Genomic DNA, 21,019 nt, shown 5'->3' on the forward strand with positions numbered 1-21,019 from the left:
TCTCTCTCTGTGCCTCTCATGAGTAAATAAATAAAATCTTTAAAAAAAAAATGTAGGCTATTATGGTAGATTCTGAAGTCAAATTCCAGCTAGGAGAGAGGAGCATTATTCCTCCTGTAGAAATATTGTATCCCTGCGCCCCCCAGCAAGTAATGCAAAATCACACATTGGAATTCTTTTTTCTTAAAAGTTCTTTGAGCCGCTCTGCCACTGGGCATGTCCCACTGCTCTGGCTCGCCCAGGTTGTGTCTCACTTTGGTAGGCTCCTCTATTCTCCCTCTCCACCTCCCCTCTCCCCCTGCCATCCTAGATTGTACCTTGAAACTCCATATTCTTTTCAACCTGTTAGTCAAATAACTAAGCTTTCTTCCAAATGCAGTGCTAGGTCTACATTTGCAAACCTGAAACTAAGTTAAAGAGCTATTCTAAGATTATGATCTTTCCTTTAGTGGAATTGATCCTGTGCCTTAGAAGAAATGTGTGGTTTTATACAATTTCCTATTTCCATCCCTTACACACAGGTGAGGTAGGGCGGCTGACCTGCAGTAAAAGATTGCGCGTAGGCTTTGGTGCTAGACAGGCCTGGGTTGGAACCCTGAGTGTCATTATTAGTGACATGAATTTCTATCCTCCAGGGGTATGAGAATTTAATAGGGCATTTCATGTACCTAGGCTTTCAAGAGATGGTAACTAAAGTTATCTGTAACATCTTCTCAATTGCAAAGTTGCTTTTATCTTAATAAATGCCTTTTGAGGGAGAAACAATAGATAAAACTTGCTATATTAAGCATGTCTTATACAATGGAATATTCCTCAGCCATTAGAAACGACAAATACACACCATTTGCTTTGACATGGATGGAACTGGAGGGTATTATGCTGAGTGAAATAAGCCAATCGGAGAAGGACAAACATTATAGGGTCTCATTCACTTAGGGAATATAAAAAACAGTGAAAGGGAATAAAGGGGAAGGGAGAGAAAATGAGTGGGAAGTATCGGAAAGGGAGACAGAACATGAGAGACTCGTAACTCTGGGAAACGAACTAGGGGTGGTGGAGGGGGAGGTGGGCGGGGGGTGGGGGTGGCTGGGTTATGGGCACTGATGGGGGCACATGATGGGATGAGCACTGGGTGTTATTCTATATGATGGCAAATTGAACACCAATAAAAAATAAATTTATAAAAACAAATAAAATTTAAAAAGTCCAGGAAAAAAAAAAAAGCATGTCTTTTGTAAAGTAAGCCCGGACTTGACAAAGGTAAAAATGTAGGCAGGGGGCAGTACTTCTTCAATTCGAAGAGTTGTAGTAGATTTTAAAGCCCTCACAAGGTCGAGTTTTGTCAAACTGCTTTTATGGTCATGGGGTTATTTTAAGGGATACTTGTTTAACAAGTATTTGGCGAGCACCTGTTTTGTGCCAGGCCATGATCTAAGGCCGTGATGACGAAGTGCTGACACACAGGGTCCTGCCTCCCTTGGTGGGGAGCAACAGTAAATAAATAAGAGAATTCTTTGAGTTAAGAACTATGAGGAACATCAGGGTGATCTAAAGTGAGAAGCCACTGACTGTCTTAAGCAGGAGAAGTAACACGATAGAATTTGTGTTTTTAAAACACAATGCTGCTGCTTGAAGGAAAGCAAAAGAAAAGCAGAAAGACCAGTTAGCTAATGCCTGTACTAGACTGTCAAGAATGACAGTGTGGACCAGAGTAGGGCAATGGAGAGGGAGCAGAGTGCCCAGGTCAGGTTATGTTAGAGGGAGAGTTTTCCACACCTGATAGGTTAGAGGTGGAACGTGAAGAAAAGGGGAAAGAGATCAAGGGTGACCCTTGGATTTTTTACTTGAAGCATCTGGGGACGTGTTATATACCAAGGTATTGAAGATTGGGAAAGAAATGGATTTAAGGAGGTAAATCAAGGATTTGGTTTTAGGTGCATTAAGTTCAAAGCACCTGTTAAGACATTTACGTGAATCATCTAGGCAGGTTGGATATCTGGAGTCAATGAAAGTTTATGTTACAGAAGACCAACCAGTAAAGAGACTAAGAACCTAAAAGAGAGATGGGAGGAAATCCAGCGAAAGATGGTATGAAGCCTAAAAGGGAAATTATTTCAAGAAAAAAAAAGGTAGAGGAGCACATGGGTGGTTCAGCGGTTGAGCCATCTGCCTTTGGCTCAGGTCGTGATCCCAGGGTCCTGGATTGAGTCCCCCATCAGGCTCCTGGTGAGGAGCCTGCTTCTCTTTCTGCTTGTGTCTCTTCCCCTGCCCCCCATGAATAAATAAATAAAATCTTTAAAAAAAAGAAAAAAGAAGAAAGATGTAGTTAGCATTCAGTGCTGCTGAAGGGGGGGGTGGAGTGTGCGTCAAGGAAGATTTGTTTGGGATTTTTTACTTATTTAAGATAAAAAGCACTAGGGTATGTTTTCAAGAGTGATACAATAAACGAAGTAGATGGTAAACTAGAGAGAAAAAGGCAGGAGCAAGGTCAGAGAGGGTGGGATTGGCAGGAAAGAAAAAGTTTCCCTCTGCCCCCCCCCCTTTTTTTTGAGATTTTATTCATTTATTCCTGAGAGACAGAGAGAGAGAGAGGCAGAGACACAGGCAGAGGGAGAAGCAGGCTCCATGCAGGGAACCCAATGTGGGACTCAATCCCAGGACCCTGGGATGATGCCCTGAGCCCAAGGCAGATGCTCAACCACTGAGCCACTCAGGTGTCTTCCCTCTGCCCTCTTCTGTTCAGTCTCTGGGTGCTTGTGAATTAAATGACAAAGTACAGATTAACAAGAGAAAAAGTTTATTCCTTTGGGAATTTACAAAGGAGGTAGCTCCATAAATGGTTAAAGTTAGAGCCTCACATACCTGATTTAGTAGGGAAAAGGGAGGAGGGAGAAAGACTTCTAAGAGAGGAACAAATGGGTTTCTTTAAGAACTACAACAAATTTCTAGAAGAATAAACAGGAGATAAGGAAGTTTGCCCTTATGCAGGTATAAGTGGTCTTCTCATCTTTATCATGACCATAAAACCCTCCTGGAGAAGGGGTTTGTGGTAGGTTTTTTTCTCCATCTCCTTCCTGAGTAAAGCCACCTGAAGAAGGAATTTATGGTAGCCTCATTTCCCAGAAGTGTCTACTTTTAGTTAGATAAGGGGATCTCTGTAAGCTGCCTTTTGGACCTGTTCATCCCAAATGTCTGCAGCTTGAATGAGGCTGCATACCTTCTGGGGTTCTGAGTGGATCCCCACAGATCCTAAGCTCAAGTAGCCTTTGCTAGGAAGATGTGTTTTCTGTTTTAACCAGAGAGAAGGGAGCAGTTATGAAGAGATACATAGATCGCTTTGTGATTAGGTGGCAGGAAGAGGAGAGTTTCTATCTGAAGTTGGTGGCAGGATTGTAGAAGGTTTGAGAGAGAGAAAGTATGCATTAATAGTCTAGTAGGAAAGCAGACTTAGTACATTAACGCGGGGCCAGGTGCAGCCTGCCATCCGAGTTGTCAAATCTTCAGCAAAATGCTCTTCCTCTGGTGCAGGTTCTGAGGGGGCGAGAGTTGAATTCCGTTGGTTGGGACTTGAAGGGGGGTACTTTTGAAAGAGAGCTAATGTACTATAACAAGGCACTCACCTGAGCCTCTTGGAAATGTGCTGGAAGTGAGTGGCACTTACAAATTGATGAGAGCAGCAAAGCAGAAAGAAATCAGTGTGGTGACCAGAGCCCTGGGGAAGACCTTGGGAAACTCTTGGGTGGCCATTCTTTCCCATACTTGACCATGTTTATTCATGCAGGTACAAGTAGTCTTATTTTTTTTTTAAGATTTTATTTATTTATTCACGAGAGAGAGAGAAAGAGCGAGGCAGAGACACAGGCAGAGGGAGAAACAGACTCCATGCAGGGAGCCCGATGTGGAACTTGATCCCAAGACCCCAGGATCACGCCCTGGGCAGTGATTAACCATTGAGCCACCTGGGCTGCCCTACAAGTAGTCTTCTGACATGCTTTCTATAGCCCTTCTCTGCCCAGACCCTGAAAGAAGAGTAGTGGTTAAGGGGTCTATCCTCTTACAGAATTTTGCAGCTGAAAAAGTAGGGTCCCAAGGTGAAATATCTTGCTTATGTACTCACAGCTAATTTGACCAGAACTGAAATTAGTAGCCAAGCCTAACTTTTCTGTGTTACTTATAAATTTGCTGTTGTAGGTTCTTTATTTTATTTTATTTTATTTTAGGTTCTTTAAATACTAAGACGTGAATAGTTTTGAATGACAGAACAGATACTTTCTGTTAGTTTTTGGAAGATCAATGGGAGAGAGCTTAACTCTCTGCTTAATGGATTTGTAAGAGTGTGGATTTCTAAGACTTTAGTCTTAAATCATTCAAAATGTTTGTTTTTTTAAGCAAAAAATATTTTAGAACTTGGGAAAAAGTATGCTTTTGACAGCTCCAAAGAAGTCAACACATTTTTTTGCATGGCACATTTCTCTAATGTATGTTTTGATGAATCATTCATTTACATTCTCTGATTCTTTCACAGATTCCGAACGGAAATGCATCAGAACTCATTTTTAACACAGTACATGTAAAAGATGCAGGCTTTTATGTCTGTCGAGTTAATAATAATTTCACCTTTGAATTCAGCCAGTGGTCACAGCTGGATGTTTGTGATGTCACAGAAGTAACAGGAAGCTTCCAGGGTAAGTGATAAATGAAGTTGAATACTGGGATGGAAATTGCCTTATTTTATTTCGAACATTTACTTTAGTTTCACAGTATCACAAACAGTATTGGCAGCTCAGGTACATACTTACCACCAACAGAAGGTCACCAGTTGCTCACACTTTAGCCCATGCGCTTTAATCCCTTCTCTGTGGACATGTAGACAAGCAGATGCCTTCGACTGGCCCTGCTGCTGGCCCCTGCAAACATTCCTCTTCTTTCTTTCTACACTCTATATCTTCCTCCCAAACTGTTATATTACAGAATCGCATTTTGGAATAAAACCTCTAGAGTTGCTGTTGGCATGAAAGGGCAGGTAACATATCATTCCCTGCAGTAAAGCACTTCATCAGATTTTCTATTCTCTGTCATCCAGCCTTTTAGTCCAGTAACTAGTACTGATTTAAAAAGTCTGCCTGGGGCAGCCCAAGTGGCTCGGTGGTTTAGTACCACCTCAGGCAAGGGCCTGATCCTGGGGACCCGGGATCGAGTCCCACATCAGGCTCCCTGCATGGAGCCTGCTTCTCTCTCTACCTGTGTCTCTGCCTCTCCCTCTCTCTCTTTCTCTTTCTCTGTGTTTCTCATGAATAAATAAATAAAATCTTGTAAAAAATAAAGAAAAATTTTAAAATCCGCCTATTCTAAAGAGTAGTCAGCAGATGGGTATTTTCTGTATTCACATTCACAGTCAAGAATCATATTCTTTGTCATTTTGCCAGACGAAAAGAGTAGGTGGGAAACAGACTTTTTGTTACCAGTCTATCTTCTGTATTCTTCACTCTCAAATTTAGCTTTTCCTATACCTAAATAAATAATCTCTAAAAATAGTCATGATTAATTTAAAGGAATTATTTATATCTTTCTAGAATTTTTCCATTCATGTAATGAACTTTAGTATGTTTATAAATGAAATCCTGTTCATTGGAACACCTGGTGGCTCAGCAGTTGAGCATCTGCCTTTGGCACAGGTGTGATCCTGGAGTCTTGGAATCGAGTCCCACATCAGGCTCCCTGCATGGAGCCTGCTTCTCCCTCTGCCTGTGTCTCTGCCTCTCTCTCTCTCTCTGTCTCTCATGAATAAATAAATAAAATCTTTTTTAAAAAATCCTGTTCATTCAGCAAAGACCAATCACTTGCAATGTGTGAGACACTGAGTTTCATGATGGAGACTTCGTATTGCGTTAACACTAACAAGTCCTCCTTCCTCAAGGACCTTATAGCAACACATGAGTGTTCAATAAATAATGCTTTCTGGGGGCACCTGGGTGGCTCAATTAAGCATTGGACTCTTGATTTCGGCTCAGGCCATGATAATCAGGGTCATGAGATCGAGCCCTCTGTCGGGCTCCATGCTAGTTAAGATTCTCTCCCTCTGCCCCTCCTACACACACATGCACATGCTCTCTTTCTCTAAAATAAATAAATCTTTAGAAAAACAATAGTAATAATGCTTTCTGATATCTGTCTCAGGAAGAAATGCTAGTGATAATGCATCCATATTTATTCCATGCTATTAACAAAACTTTATTTATTTATTTAAGATTTTATTTATTTATTTTACCGCACGCAAGAGAGCACAAGCAGGGGAAGGGGCAGAGGGAAAGGGAGAAGCAGGCTCCCCGCCAAGCAGGGAGCCCTGATGCTGATTCAGGGCTGGATCCCAGGACCCCAGGACCATGATCTGAGCTGAAGACAGAGGCTCAACCAGCTGAGCCACCCAGGCCTCCCCCAAAACTCTTTTTAATAAGTTAAATCAAACAGTAGAATATAGAACTTTCTGTGTTGAGTGTGAATATCACTCAAGATGTTAATAAGTTGTTTGCCCTCACCAGAAAGAATCTATAACCAAACACATGTGGAAACCACTTGAACTATTTTGCCTTTTTATTTTTTTAAAGATTTTATTTATTTATTTGTGAGAGAAAGAGGAGGGGCAGAGGGAGAGGGAGAAGCAGGCTCCCCACTGAGCAGGGAGCCCAGTGTAGGACTCGAACCCCAGACCCTGAGATCATGACCTGAGCTGAAGGCAGATACTTAACTGACTGAGCCACTTTGCCGTTTTAAATGTACAAAGCAGGCAGCCCGGGTGGCTCAGGGGTTTAGCACTGCCTTCAGCCCAGGGCCTGATCCTGGAGACCTGGGATCGAGTCCCACATTGGGCTCCCTGCAGGGAGTCTGCTTCTCCCTCTGCCTGTGTCTCTGTGCCCCCCCTCTGTGTGCATCTCTCATGAATAAATAAATATAATATTTTTAAAATAGTAATTAATTAATAAACAAAGCATACTAACACTTAAAGCTCTGAGAAGTCCTTAAAGAAAAGCTCTGAGAAGCCCTTCCAAAAAAAAAATCTGTTTAACTCTGTTTAACCCAGGATTTTCTAAATGTATTTGTCTTCAGCATCCTTTTATCCACAGAACATCTCTCAAAAGTGCCACAGCTTTATGCAACATAGTTTTGGGAGGTATTATTAAAGATCATTAAAAAATTAACTTGAAAACACTTTTGGTTTTTTTTAGTAAAGGGGAAAACAATTTTATTATTAAGCTAGAGGTTTTATTTATGTTCAGTAATGTTTTTCTTTTAATTTAAGGAAGTTCAGATGGCATCTCTGAATCCAAGTTGCAAATCTGTGTCGAACCAAGGTCCCAAAGGCTAATGCCTGGCAGTACATTGGTCTTACAGTGTGTTGCTGTTGGAAGCCCTATTCCTCACTACCAGTGGTTCAAAAATGAGTCACCATTAATACATGAGACGAAAAAGCTATACATGGTAAGAAGTTAGTAATTTGGGGGTTTTTTGTGTTGACATGTAAAATAGTATAATTGAAAATTAAGACAGATATTAAAGTTCATATTCATCAGGGTGTCTTAATGTTTTCCTTGTTACTCAGTATTAACTCACTGTTATATTTACAAAAGTGCTGTAACATAGCACCAGCCCATATCTAAGGGCTTATTCTAAAATGTTGTATAGGGGCACCTGGCTGGCTCAGTTGATGGAGCATACAGCTCTTCGTTGTGGGGTTGTAAGTTTGAGCCCCATGCTGAGTATAGAGATTACTCTAAAAATAAAAACCTTAAAATGTTGAATAGTACATCTCGCTTACCATGATTGGAATCATTGTATCATTTGCCTGCTTATATTTAACATAAGATATAGAAATAATCTAAGAAATGCCTAAAGTCCTCTGAAATGTTCTAGGTTTTTTTTCCTAATTCAAAACAACTTCTCCAAGCCAATTAAATTGAAAGAAAATGTGTGTGTGTGTGTGTTCTGATATTGATAATAGGTGCCTTATGTGGATCTGGAACATCAGGGAATCTATTGGTGTCATGTATATAATGATCGAGACAGTCAGGATAGCAAGAAGGTGGAAATCATCATAGGTAAGCACTCTTAGTGTTCTGACAAATGGATATAAGTTATGCAAGATGAAACATTGAAGCAATGGAAATTCTTTACCCCATTCTATTTAATGGGGGGTTAAGTATTCAGTTATATTGTTTATACAGAAACAGATTACATAAATTCACAATCATAAACATTTGTGGCCAAAAAAAGTATTCTTTAAAACTTTAGTTATAAGAAATCTGGTTTAAATGGGAAAAGATGTTTAATGAAACATTTTAAGAACCAGGCATCCCAGGCATAGAGAGGAAAGAATGATCGTTAACCAACAGCCCCCATTATGAAGTTCGTAATGTGGTAGTTTGCGCTGTTGAAGCTCAATGCATTTATACTTAGGTTGTCACCAGTAGGAGAGTTGCAGCGTGTGTTGGTTTGCAACATATTTCTGTGATGTTTGTTTCTCTGTCTACCTGATGGCCGCCTTCCTAAGATCATGAATTACAGTATATTCACATCTGTTTTCTCTGATACAAGGAAGAGCAGATGAGGCAGTGGAGTGCACTGAAGGTAGAGTAATCCTTTGGTTTGAAAGCACGTATCCTGCATGCTGGTTCCTCTGGGGATTGATGGAGTGCTCTAGCCTGCGCACGCAGTCATGGAAAAAATACTAGCTATAAGAAGGGTGAAATTTCACGGAGTCTCAGGGTTTTGTAAATTGCCAGGGACACTGTTAAACTGACACACTTCAAGTAACTAATTTTCTGTTGATTTTCTACCACACGTAGGAATAGTGTTTCTGCACATCATATGAATAGGGAGCATTTGCAGTTAATTCTTAATGTTAATTTTTACAAAATTACAAACTAATTTTTAGTAATTTGTTCAAATTTAATTTGAAATTTGTTCAAAAGACTGGTGGCATACTACCATGGATAATGGTTTAAATGATTTTAGCCGTCCTTTTAGCCATGATTATCAGCTGCTCAGATGCGCATGTGGCTTCCGTGTCAGTTTCAGGACAGGCAATTTCCTGTTGAACACATGTCTTATCAAATATCTAATATTTCTATTTCAATATAAAATTGGTAAGATCCATTTTCTGAAACTCCAAGTCTGTACATTAATCTACTATGTCATCTTTACCATAATATAGAGAGAGACAACTGGGAAATCTGTTTCAACATAAACTTTTAAATTTGTTTCAGTTATGCAAAGCATTGTACAGAAGTTCTAATGAGTACATTTTAATACTTACGTTACCTTCTCTTAGTACATTACATTGTTTTACAAAATTTTGTTCGCAGATAGCAAAGTATTTTTTCAATGTCTGCCTCTTTAAACTATTGTATAATCTTGGGGTCTACTTGGGTAAAGTGAAAAAAAAAAAGTTGAATCTTGTATTTCCTGGGTTTTCCTGCCTTTCAAATCGCTGTGGTGTCACACTGAAATGCTATAATTTCTATGTTCGTCCTAATGCATACGTTTGAACAGGAGTTCTCTAGCATAAGGGGGATTCCAGTCCTGTTGTCTATAGAGGCCTTACATGAAGGAAGCATATGAAGAAATCTTCAAAAACTCCTCTTCCTTTTCTTACTTCTTTTTGCCTAATTGAATGATTTCTAAACTTTTCCAAAGTTGGATATCTCTAAGAACAGATATAAAGTGGCACTGCTGTTTGGCTTCGAGGTATTGCATGGAAATTACCACCTTTGCTGTGCTGTTTCTTTACCTGTATGATCATCTCTATAGTTTTTACAGTAGCAAACACAGTCAAACTCTCATTTTCACATAAACCTATCAGCATACTTCGAGATGAAGATCCAACTAGGGAACCACTTCAGAAACTTCAAATGGGAGAATTAGATCCAACTTTTCTTTTGAAAAAAAGTGTGAAGGTTGAGATGTTTTATAATTGATGGATTGACACATACCCTTAACAATATCCTACATCGTATCTTTTTTTTTTTTTTAACCGCAGAACATGATATCACTTATTTCACTTTATGTATTTTATTAAAGGTAGTCGATCAGGACAAAAGATGGGGATTGAATAAATGAAGTCAGGGGATTTTTTTTAGGGCAGTGAAACAAGTCTGATCGTTGTAATGGTGAATACATGTATGCAAGTTTTTTAAATCATTTAGTGGGAGGTCAGGGGAGGGGGAATCCCAGAATGGAATGAAGAATATGACCAAAGAATCTAAATGCGTTACAAATGTATGCAGCAACCTCAGTGAAGAGGGGAAGGAGGAACAAGGTGCCGACCTCAGTAACTAGAAATGAATGAAGTCTCTAAGACAAGAGACAAAAGAAATTGTACAGAGCCTTGTACTCTGGTTGTTGATACTCTTTCATGGGTTTTACGTTATAGATAAGAGTTAAATTCCTCTGTGACTCTTATGAACAGTGTAACATTTGTAATTTATTGCTAATGCTAATTTGCATCTTCATAAGATTTGCAAAGGAAAAATAGATGGCTGTAATGTCATGGGTATTTGCTTAAATGATTGTATCTGTCCTTTCACCAGAGAGTACAGGTTAATAATCCTGAAACCACTGTACCTCCAAAAACACATTATACCCGTCTAAGCATGAGGAAAAAATCAACTAATCCAAATTGAGAGACATTCCACAAAGTACCTCACCAGTAATCTTCACAACTGTCAAGGCCATCAAAAACAGGGAAAACCTAGGGACGCCTGGGTGGCTCAGCGGTTGACCATCTGCCTTTGACTCAAGGCCTGATCCCAGATTCCCAGGATCGAATCCCACATTGGGCTCCTTGTATGGAGCCTGCTTCTCTCTCTGCCTATGTCTCTGCCTTTCTCCCTCTCTCTCTCTGTGTCTCTCATGAATAAATAAATAAAATATTAAAAAAAAAAAAAAAGGGAAAGCCTAAGACACTCAGAACAAAGAGCCCAAGGAGACATAAGAAAATGTAATGTGGCGTCCTGAATGAGGTCCCGGGGGGTAAAAAAGGACATGAGTCATTTATTAGTTGTGACAAATACACCTTACTAAACATAAGATGTTAAAATAGGGAGGCAAGGTATGAATGTATATGGGAACTCTTCTTTACTCGTTTCACATCTCAAACTCTTCCAAACAATTCCAAAATTAAAAGTTTACTAGAAAAAATCATTTGAGATTGTTTCTTAGTTTCACAGAGTTTTCTATTGAGGCCAAAGACCTGTCCCTTGACTGTTTTTGTCTCAAAAGGCCAGAATATCTAAAACTTTGAACAAATGATGAATGAGTCTGTTCTGCTTTTTGTCATTTAACGAAAGTAGCAATAGCTCAGAAGTCCTACACGTATCAACAGTAACATTCTCTCACGCTTAGTAGTTGCATGGCTTCTCCCTGAAGGCACTTGAAAAGTTATAAACTAATGAAATATTACAACATAATTTAATAGCTTGAAACCTACTTCTCTGATTAGTCTTACAACTTATGCTAAATTGGTGGTTCGATTATATAAAACTGATCTATTTTCTCTTCATTTTAGATGAATTAGATAATCTTGGACATCCTGGTGAGTAATATAAACATAAAACATTAGCTTGAATACAATAACTAGATAATCTTTTGCTATAGCAGTCTTAGTAATTTTTTCCTTTATTAAAATAATACAGTTTAGGGTTGAAATTAATACTTACGTGTAATTTCATGCAAGTAAAATATTAAACATATTCTAGATTGTAAGATGACAGAAAAGTATACAGCAGCAGAATATATCAACATATATTTTTATCATTGTGTGTGACTCTAGGTCATAAAAAGGCAGTTAATGGAGTATCTTTATCTGAAGTAAAAGGTGTGTGAGTGGGGAGAAATAGAGGGTCGTGGACCATTAAGAGACTGACACAGGGACACCTTGGAGGCTCAGTCAGTTGGTTGTCTGCCTTCAGCTCAGGTCATGATCTCAGGGTCCTGGGATTGAGTCCCTCCTCAGGCTCCCTGCTCAGCAAGGAACCTGCTTCCCCTCTCCCGCTGCCTGCCACTCCCCCTGCTTGGGCTCACTCTCTCCCTCTGTCAAATAAATAAATAAAATCTAAAACACAAAAAAAACAGAATTACCCTGTCTATAATAATAGACACATTACTGACTCAACTCCCATCTTTCCCTGCATGGTCCTTGGGGTGGGAGGTTTCTCATTCTATGTATATAGATGGCAAAGTGCGCAGACTGTGGAGTGAGGCTTACTAGTTCAATTACTTTGAGCAAGGGACTCACTCAATCTCTCTGTGCCTCAGATTCCTTATGTATATAATGGAGGAAGTATGTATCTTAGACAAGGTGAGGCTTACTTAAATCCATTTTATTTAAAGCACATAGAACAATTCCTGGCAAGCCTTTGGTAACTGCTAACCATTCCTGCACTGCTTATTACCACCACCCACCATTTTCAGACTACTTTCTACCTAGCATATCAAAGATTACTGCCCCCAGCTGTGGTAGTTAATTACTGAAAACATTCCCCTGCCCTGATTCTAACTCTGTCCGTCCAGGTGTGTTAATCAAAAATCTGAAAATATTAAAATTGTTGGTTAGCTGTTAGAAACCACATTCTTTCTTTTGATGCTGCTGCTATTGTTCATTTTTTCCATTGGTCTTTAACCCTGCAGATATTTGTATCATGGACAATAACACCTTATCTTTTTTCCATTTTTATCTTTTTGTAGACAATAAAGAGCAAACAGATGATCAGCCTTTGGGTGAGTAGAGCTTTAAAATGCTTGGTCACAGGGCTCCTGGGTGGCTTTGTTGGTTAAGTGTCTGACTCTTGATTTTAGTTCAGGTCTCAGTCTCAGGATCATGAGTTCAAGCCTCATGTTGGGCTCCACACTGGACATAGAACCTACTTAATAAAATAAAATGCTTGGTTAAAATAGGGGCATCCAGCTTGGTTTTAGCTCAGGTTCTGATCTCACAGAGTCTGCTCGAGATTCTCTCTCTCCTTCTCCTTCTGCCCCTCCCAGCCCCTCTCATGAGCTTTCTCTCTGTCTCAAATAAATAAATTAAAATATTTTTTAAATAAATAAATAAAATGCTTGGTCAAAATGCAACTTTACAGTGCTTTTATGGTGATCATGAAAGGATTCAAGATATTTTATTTTGACATTTTAAATATTTAAATGACACTGAGACCAAATGTTTTATTTTGGATATTTGTAAAAGAAATTCTAGAACAGGGAGCTTTAAAAGATTATGAATTCAGTTTCTGGGACCTAGTCAACTTTGGGATGATTTCTTTGTTTTGGCAACATGCAAGCAAACAAATAAGTAAACCAGGAACCTGCACATGTTACACAGAAGTGATTAATACTATCTCTTGGTGCAGTTAGAGATTGGAGAAGCAGCAGAGAGGTTGCAATAGCAGTTCTATATTTTAAAGGATGAATAGAGGGGCACCTGGTTGGCTTGGTGAGTGGAGCATGTGACTTTTTTTTTAAGCATGTGACTCTTGATCTCAGGGTTGTGAGTTCGAGCCCCATATTGGGTATAAAGATTACTTAAAAATTTAAAAAAAAAAAAAAAACTGTTTTAAAAAAAGATGAACAGAAGGACCTTCCAGACATGGGGAACAAATTTAGATTTCTACGTTCTTTTGAAAAGTGGTAGCTTTTAAGGGTAGCTGTGCTAAAGTGTGGCTGCCCCTTTAAACACGATTTGTGCTCCTCTGTTTTCCTGTTGTGGGCCTACTTCACTCTCTCCCCTCCCTGTCCTCCTCCTTCCCCACATGATATTGCCATGTAGCTAAATGTCTTTACATGGTGGCTGGGTCTCAAAAGTGTGAATCTTCCAAACTTCCTAAGGTTTAGATCCAGAACTGGCAAGTCTCACACCAAATTATGTTGTTCAGAGAGAATTAGGGACTGCCCACATTCAGGGTGGGGGGGCTGGGGTGCAGTTCTGTACCCTGAGGACAAGGATAGCGTGGCTCCTCAGAGGTCCTCCCTTTTACCCCATCTGGGGAAGTAGGCTTAGACTTTACTCTGTAGGACACAGAGATTAAAAGATTGTGTGCAAACCAACAAGAACTGTATATTCAGTCAAATTTGATGCTAATACTCAATTTTTGATAGCCAAAGATTTTTTTATTTAGCAAATACCTAAATAGCACTTAATCTATGTCAGGTTCTTTCCAGGTGCTTAAGAATATTACTTATTTTGGATGAGACAAGATGAGTAACACACTGTCAGAATAATTAGACGTGGAATTAGTGCTGTAACATTGTGCCGGTTTTTGAAGAATACATTGCATTAAGCTTTGGAAGATGCCTAGGAGCATGTTAAAATATCTTTCTGAAGTGGTTTTATTACTCTATTGCTTGATCAACTGGCATTTATGTTTCCTTTTTCCAATAAATGGTTTGTGTTCAAGAAGTTGTGGGTGGCTCTTACAGTAAATGTTTTTCTTCAGAAGATTTCTTCCATCTATTTTATCACTTGCAAACCATCATGAATTGCTTATGTAGTTGCTATTTTGAAATTGTCTTTGATTCCTTACCCTTATCTCCTTAACTTCACATTTTACCGTTTCTTTCTCTGTCGTATCTCTAAAGTCTGGCTTTTTCTTTTCTTTCCTACAACCAATTCCTGGAACGGGTCTTTGTCATCTCTTATATTGACCACTGCGGTCTGCTTCTCTGTTCCAAATGCACCGCACTTCGCCCGTCACTAAGAAACTGTTTCACATGTAGATTGGGCAAGGTAAGATTCACTTACCCATCATCTGTATTACCATTAAACTCAAGAAAATGCATTAAGATATTTTAGGAATTGGCCGTTAAAAATACTCATTAGGGAAAAATTTTTTAAAGAGCTATGGTCAACTACCGATACATTGTGAGCCATGTAGTTTTTAAATCGTTGAACCCTGGCCTTCTGTAAACTGTGCCAAGTGTTCTTTCTAAATAGATGACTCAATCCATGAATAAAGAATTGACATTAGCAAAAACAACTTAGTTTGACAGCTGGTCCTTTACCCCCCCGATTCCAGTGATTTTTTTTTTTCCTGTTATATTCCTTATAATTGTTTTTTGCCAATAAAACTTAGTCTAGGACATATATAGAATTAAATTATCATAATATTCCATCAAAAAAAACCCTCTGGGATTTACAAATACTTTACTACCTGAAAAACTTTGGGAACCCATGATTTGGGCTGTAAGGTGTAAGCCAGAGACACACATTCTCTTACTTGCCCCCCCACACAGTTAGAGGTAGATTGCACTGAGTCTGTCACTGTATCCACAGGTCTAAATTCTGAGGGGGTTGATGTGCTAACAAAAAAATGCACTGAGAATTTTCTTTCTGTGGATTAGTCAGCTAACAGTCTTGCTGGGTACTGGGTACTTTGGTATATAGTGGGTACTTTGGTATAAGAGTATCGATCTAGTTTAAGAAGAAATTAAAACAAAACAAAACCCTAATGTTAAGTTTTATACTGCCTCCTATTGAAATCTATCCTGAGTGTCCTCAACTTTTACAATGATTCTTAGAACTAAAGCAGTTCAGTAGAAACTATGTCTGAATCCTTATGTTTTTTTTTTAAAGATTTATTTATTTATTTATTTATTTATTTATTTATAATGAGAGATACAGAGAGAGAGGGGGAGAGAGAGAAAGAGAGGGAGGCAGAGACACAGGCAGAGGGAGAAGCAGGCTCCATGCAGGGAGCCCGACGTGGGACTCGATCCCAGGTCTCCAGGATCAGGCCCTGGGCTGAAGGCGGCGCTAAACCGCGGAGCTACCGCGGCTGCCCTGAATCCTTATGTTTTATTTATTTATTTATTTTTTTAATCCTTATGTTTTAAATAATCTTGATAATTGACCTTTTCTTCTGAATAAAGGATTATCATTTATATAGGACTTGAAGTGACTTGTACTAAAGTAGAAATGCTTAAGTATGATTCCATATTTCTAAAATACATATATTCATGGGAATAAGCAACTTGCAAGAAATCCCTAATAATGTAAATATAGAATAAAGATACCATGACATAAAAGTATTGAGGCTTTTCACACAGTGGGATTTTCTTTCACTTTGAGAGAGTCCCATTCTTTGAGTTGGTGCTAGTTTTTCTCCAGACCTTGCTTAACACTAGACTTAAATGTTCTGTGGAAAGAAAAGAAGTTTCCCCGAAAGTTTTAATCCATTTAATGATTTGAAATTTTGGAAATTCTGTTCCCTATTGCAGACATCAAGTCAGCAGTATGATGATTTGTGCTGGTTTCAATTTCATAAGAGTGGTATTCATAATGATTTTATTCAGCGTTTAGGGACAGAGGTTGGTCACCTAGTCCTCACCTGTGTCAGTCACAGGCTCACACTCCTACCCAGGGCGGCTCCTTGGCCAGTTGGCTGAGTACTGCCACATGCTCTTGCTACACCTTCTCTGCTGTTCCCTTGTGTCTCTGTACCATAATCAGGGTTGCCCATCCCCTACTGCCAGTCTTCAAGAAAAACATCATAACAGGTTACTACTGCCATGGCCTGGTCTCAGATCTTTAACCACTAACCCCACCCCAGACTAGCAAAGGTGTAGTTCTAAAGACCAGCCTTCTACAGCCATTTTGGGACAAGCTATACATGGTAAAGCTAGCTGATACTTTCTAAGGCATAAATGTGGATCTTTTTGCCCCTTAAAAACAGAAAAATTCTTTGTATGATTGATGAGTGTACGTCTTTGAACGAAGTCTCTGCACTAAGGTCAGAAAATAAACTGTTAAGATATTCAAATCATTAAATGGATTAAAACTTTCAGGGAAACTTCTTTTCTTTCCACAGAACATTTAAGTCTAGTGTTAAGCAAGGTCTGGAGAAAAACTAGCACCAACTCAAAGAATGGGACTCTCTCAAAGTGAAAGAAAATCCCACTGTGTCTTCACATATCCCTAAGGTCACCGAAACCAGGGATTTTTTTTTTTTTTAAGAAGCCAAAAGGTGACAGCACATCAACTGAAAAAATACAGATAGAGTTCTTGTTAAGTCCCTGCTTTTCTCTCGTCTTTGGTTTTCCCCTTACTTGCTCTGACAAGAACTCATCCCGTTCCTCTTTTTGGTATTTCTTTTTTCTTTAGCCTCTTCCACTGTCACCAAACAACCTAATTTGACGGTAACCCAATTACTAATGTTGCTTGTTTAAATTTGCTCCAAACGTCTTGTTGAATATTATATTCTCTACTTTTGTTGTAACTCAATGAAGGTATTAATTTAATATTAGTTACCATACTGATGCATCATATGCAGCTCATAAATATCCTTTGCCTCGTTCTCAAAAGCATCACTAAGTTTGGTTTCAGTGGTTTGAGTTATCAGCCTGTGTTCATCAGTAGAGTTTACTGTATAAAGTGGTCTACTCTACTGTAAAGTGATAGTTCCAAAATGAAATTAAATAGTAATGAGATCTTATTTGTAAAGCAGACATTTTATTATAATTATGCCATTTCCATAGGTTTTGTTTTAATCTTTATGTCCTCTTCTCAATTTCTCATTCACCTCCCCCCTCCTTTTTTTGTTTGTTTGTTTGTTTGTTTAACAGCAAAGGACAAAGTTGCTCTTTTGATAGGAAATATGAATTACTGGGAGCACCCCAAGCTTAAAGCTCCTTTGGTGGATGTATATGAATTGACCAACTTGTTAAGACAACTAGATTTCAAAGTTGTTTCACTCTTGGATCTTACTGAATACGAGATGCGAAATGCCGTGGATGAATTTTTACTACTTTTAGACAAAGGAGTATATGGTAAGATATTTGTAATCTTTGTTTCTATAATTATCTTACTCTTCATTGCACAAGTTATGGTAAGAGATAAAAATCAAAGATTGGGTATGGTAAACACATCCCAGTGAAGAATTTTATTCTTGTAAAAGTGATGGATCTGATCTTCATTCTGTAGTTCCATGTGAATAACTACTTAGCTCAATGTCTTTCCTTTCATGTCTCTTGTTTTATCAAAACAATATTGTTCTTATTAGAATTCTTTCCTACTTTAGGTGATTTTGTTTTTTATTGATAAGAGCTGAAGTGCAGTGAAGCTCAATGACCAGATGGCAAATTGTGGACTCATATATGTACAGTACTGCTGTGTGTGTGTGTAGGACAAAGGTCATCAAGTGTACATTCTATATGTTTTATTCCTTTTTCTAACTATTGCATGGCATTTTCTTGTCCTTTAATGGGAGCTAGAATTTAGCAAGGATATGCTGGTGAAAGGAGCATATGAAAACAATTTGTAAACTAAAGCTCTATACAAACATAGTTAAAGGTGGACCGCCACAAAAATTCTAATGGTAAATTTGTAATCATTTTACGCATTCCTCATCTAAATATTAAGAACACCACATGTATGGTAAAGATTTTTTAAAGACACAGAATATGCTGTCAGTATATTTCTTTGGTGACTTCCTTCTTGTAATGGGTATAAGCACAAATGAAAGGCCAGCTGGCTGGCTGGTCTGAGCCGTATCTCACATGGTGTGCACACTGTGATACCGTGCCGTGGCATTTGACTGCGAGAGGAGTGGCATCTGCAGGCCTATTGTTAGGCATGCTGGTGATAAACAAAAAGTACCGTTTAGCTCCTATATCTTTCGAATTATTTTACTTCAATAATTTCTAAATTTAGCCTTTAATTTATGATTAGACTATTATGATGAGGTGAGCTTGGTGGAGTTGCTAATGGGTCTCAAAAGAGAATTTTTAATGGAAGAAAAACTTTTTTTTTCCCAATATTTAACATGTCACTGTATATGAGATGGGGAGTCTTAAATTTTTAAATATTTAAATGAGTTTCCTCGTAAATAATAAGGATTACAGTTGTGACACAACTAAATATCTCAAATTTGGGATTTCAGTTATGTTGATGTAGTAATAACATAACCTTGTTTATGAGTATTCACTTTTCTTGTGAAAACATAGACTGTACAAATGTGCCTTTTTGGCAATGGGTGTGCATACTTTTGATCTAGATTAAGAGGGTGGTTTGATTCTTTTTCTCTCAAATAATTTATCTCTGTTTATAAAGTACCAAGAAAAGGCTTCTAAAACATCACTGAAAGGAATGAGGCAAAAGGGAAAAATATTAACCAACTTAGAGTTTAGGTTGGTGAAGTATTTTATAAAGATCTATTTATTTATTTGAGAGAGAGAGAGAGAAAGCATGGAGGTAGGGGCAGAGAGAGAGGGAGAGAGTCTCAAGCAGACTCTGCACTGAGCACAGAGCCTGATGCAGGGCCCGATCTCACAATGCTGAGATCATGACCTGAGCTGAAACCAAGAGTCAGACACTTATCTGACTGAGCCACCCAGGCGCCCCAGGTTGGTGAAGTATTTTAAGAATAAGGGAATTACATGAAGTATTGGGTACTTGATTATTCTCATTTCTTACTGACACTATCACCTTAGCTTTAAGCCCTTTGCCTAGCTAGCTCTTTAAATCGAAGCTTTTAATGCCCCTTCAAAGTAGAGAATCCAAAATATTAGAAAGCTGTGGCAAGAAAAAAGCAAAGCTGAGGCTTTGCCCCAGTATAAAAACATCATCCTGATCCTAGAGACCTGGGATCGAGTCCCACATTGGGCTCCCTGCTTAGAGCCTGCTTCTCCCTCTGCCTGTGTCTCTCTCTGTGTCTCTCACGAATAAATAAATTTAAAAAGCCTTTAAAAAAAAAACATCATCTTGGAGTATGGAATACATAAGCGTATTAAAGCAAAATAGCAGCTTAAGAAAGCTAGAAGACTTTTAAGTCCTACTGATTTGTGTCTCAACAGGGTAGCTGCATTATACTTTGAAGGATTATGAACCCCAGACATCAGGCACATGTGCATAGCATGTAAGTGTGGTGAGGCTTGAGGGCGAAGGCCTTCCTCCTGCACTGTGTCTTTACCTCCAATTGGCAGCCCCAGGTCATGGCTGTATCCTGCAGGGTGGAGGAGGCTGGGGCAGAGCCATGGGAGCTTCAGCATGAACAGCTCTAGAGGTGGAAAGCATACACACTCAGGCTTATGCCCTTTTATGTCATGTTGCCCGTGGGTTTGTAAGAGGAACAAAAATTGCTACAGAACAAAAAATAGGCAGTTCACTTTTAAAACATATATAAACGTAGAAAACATACTCTAAGAACAAGAATAACTGATTTCTACTACATGTCCTTGCAGACAAATGAAGATAAAGATTTGCAGTTATCATATGTGGAAGGCTCTGATAGGGAGCAACTGGCCTGGTATCTCCCCCACCGGTGCCTTCCTGCACTCACTGCTCACCGCAGCTCAGCTGTGCTTTTCTGGAGAAGGATATTGGAGGAGTCTGCTCAGAATAAGGCAAAAGCCTGGTTTATTCTGGGGGAGTTGTTCGTTTCAGCAGAGCTCGGTGGTGAAGCAGGAGGCCTTAAGTAAACTCGTTCATGTCCAGCGCTCGGGCTTTTCTACTGACCAGTGTAACTAGAACAGAGTTAACTTTTATAAGTAAGAGTTTCTGAAGTGGATAGACTAACCTGATGAGGTGATTGCAGAATAAAGAAGATAAAATAATTATCCCTGTGCCTGGCCTACTAAAAGCATTGTGGCTGTTGTTACCATTTCCTGAATTCCAGTTTTCCTTCATCTTTAGGTGGGAGATTTGAACCAGATAGTATTCCACTGCAGGCCTCAATTAGAGAAACCCGGCTTTCACGTGTTGTTACTTATTAAGATTCAGCCTAAGATTTCATTTGGGGGCGGGGAGAAGGAGTTTTCAAAATGATAGTGTAATGAAGCCATGAAAAACCAGTACACTGACGTTTTGTATTTTTTTTTTTTTTATGATAGTCACAGAGAGAGAGAGAGAGGCAGAGACACAGGCAGAGGGAGAAGCAGGCTCCATGCACCAGGAGCCCGATGTGGGATTCGATCCCGGGTCTCCAGGATCGCGCCCTGGGCCAAAGGCAGGCGCCAAACCGCTGCGCCACCCAGGGATCCC

At 39.1% G+C, this 21,019-nt stretch overlaps 1 protein-coding gene across 2 annotated transcripts in view; it reads left to right on the forward strand.

The window, feature by feature from the left end:
- MALT1 (MALT1 paracaspase) overlaps window positions 1-21,019 on the forward strand; it is a 58,991-nt gene that overhangs the window by 20,909 nt on the left and 17,063 nt on the right. Inside the window, exons 4-10 of one of the 2 annotated variants that reach the window (XM_041739707.1) lie at window positions 4,526-4,685; window positions 7,298-7,476; window positions 7,997-8,093; window positions 8,590-8,622; window positions 11,561-11,587; window positions 12,739-12,771; window positions 17,605-17,808. In XM_041739707.1, the coding sequence (XP_041595641.1) occupies window positions 4,526-4,685; window positions 7,298-7,476; window positions 7,997-8,093; window positions 8,590-8,622; window positions 11,561-11,587; window positions 12,739-12,771; window positions 17,605-17,808 (733 nt within the window). The remainder of the gene's footprint in view (window positions 1-4,525; window positions 4,686-7,297; window positions 7,477-7,996; window positions 8,094-8,589; window positions 8,623-11,560; window positions 11,588-12,738; window positions 12,772-17,604; window positions 17,809-21,019) is intronic. The other variant, XM_041739708.1, reaches the window with a different exon arrangement.

This window comes from Vulpes lagopus, chromosome 24, assembly GCF_018345385.1.
Source record: "Vulpes lagopus strain Blue_001 chromosome 24, ASM1834538v1, whole genome shotgun sequence".
In the NCBI taxonomy this organism is placed as follows: domain Eukaryota; kingdom Metazoa; phylum Chordata; class Mammalia; order Carnivora; family Canidae; genus Vulpes; species Vulpes lagopus.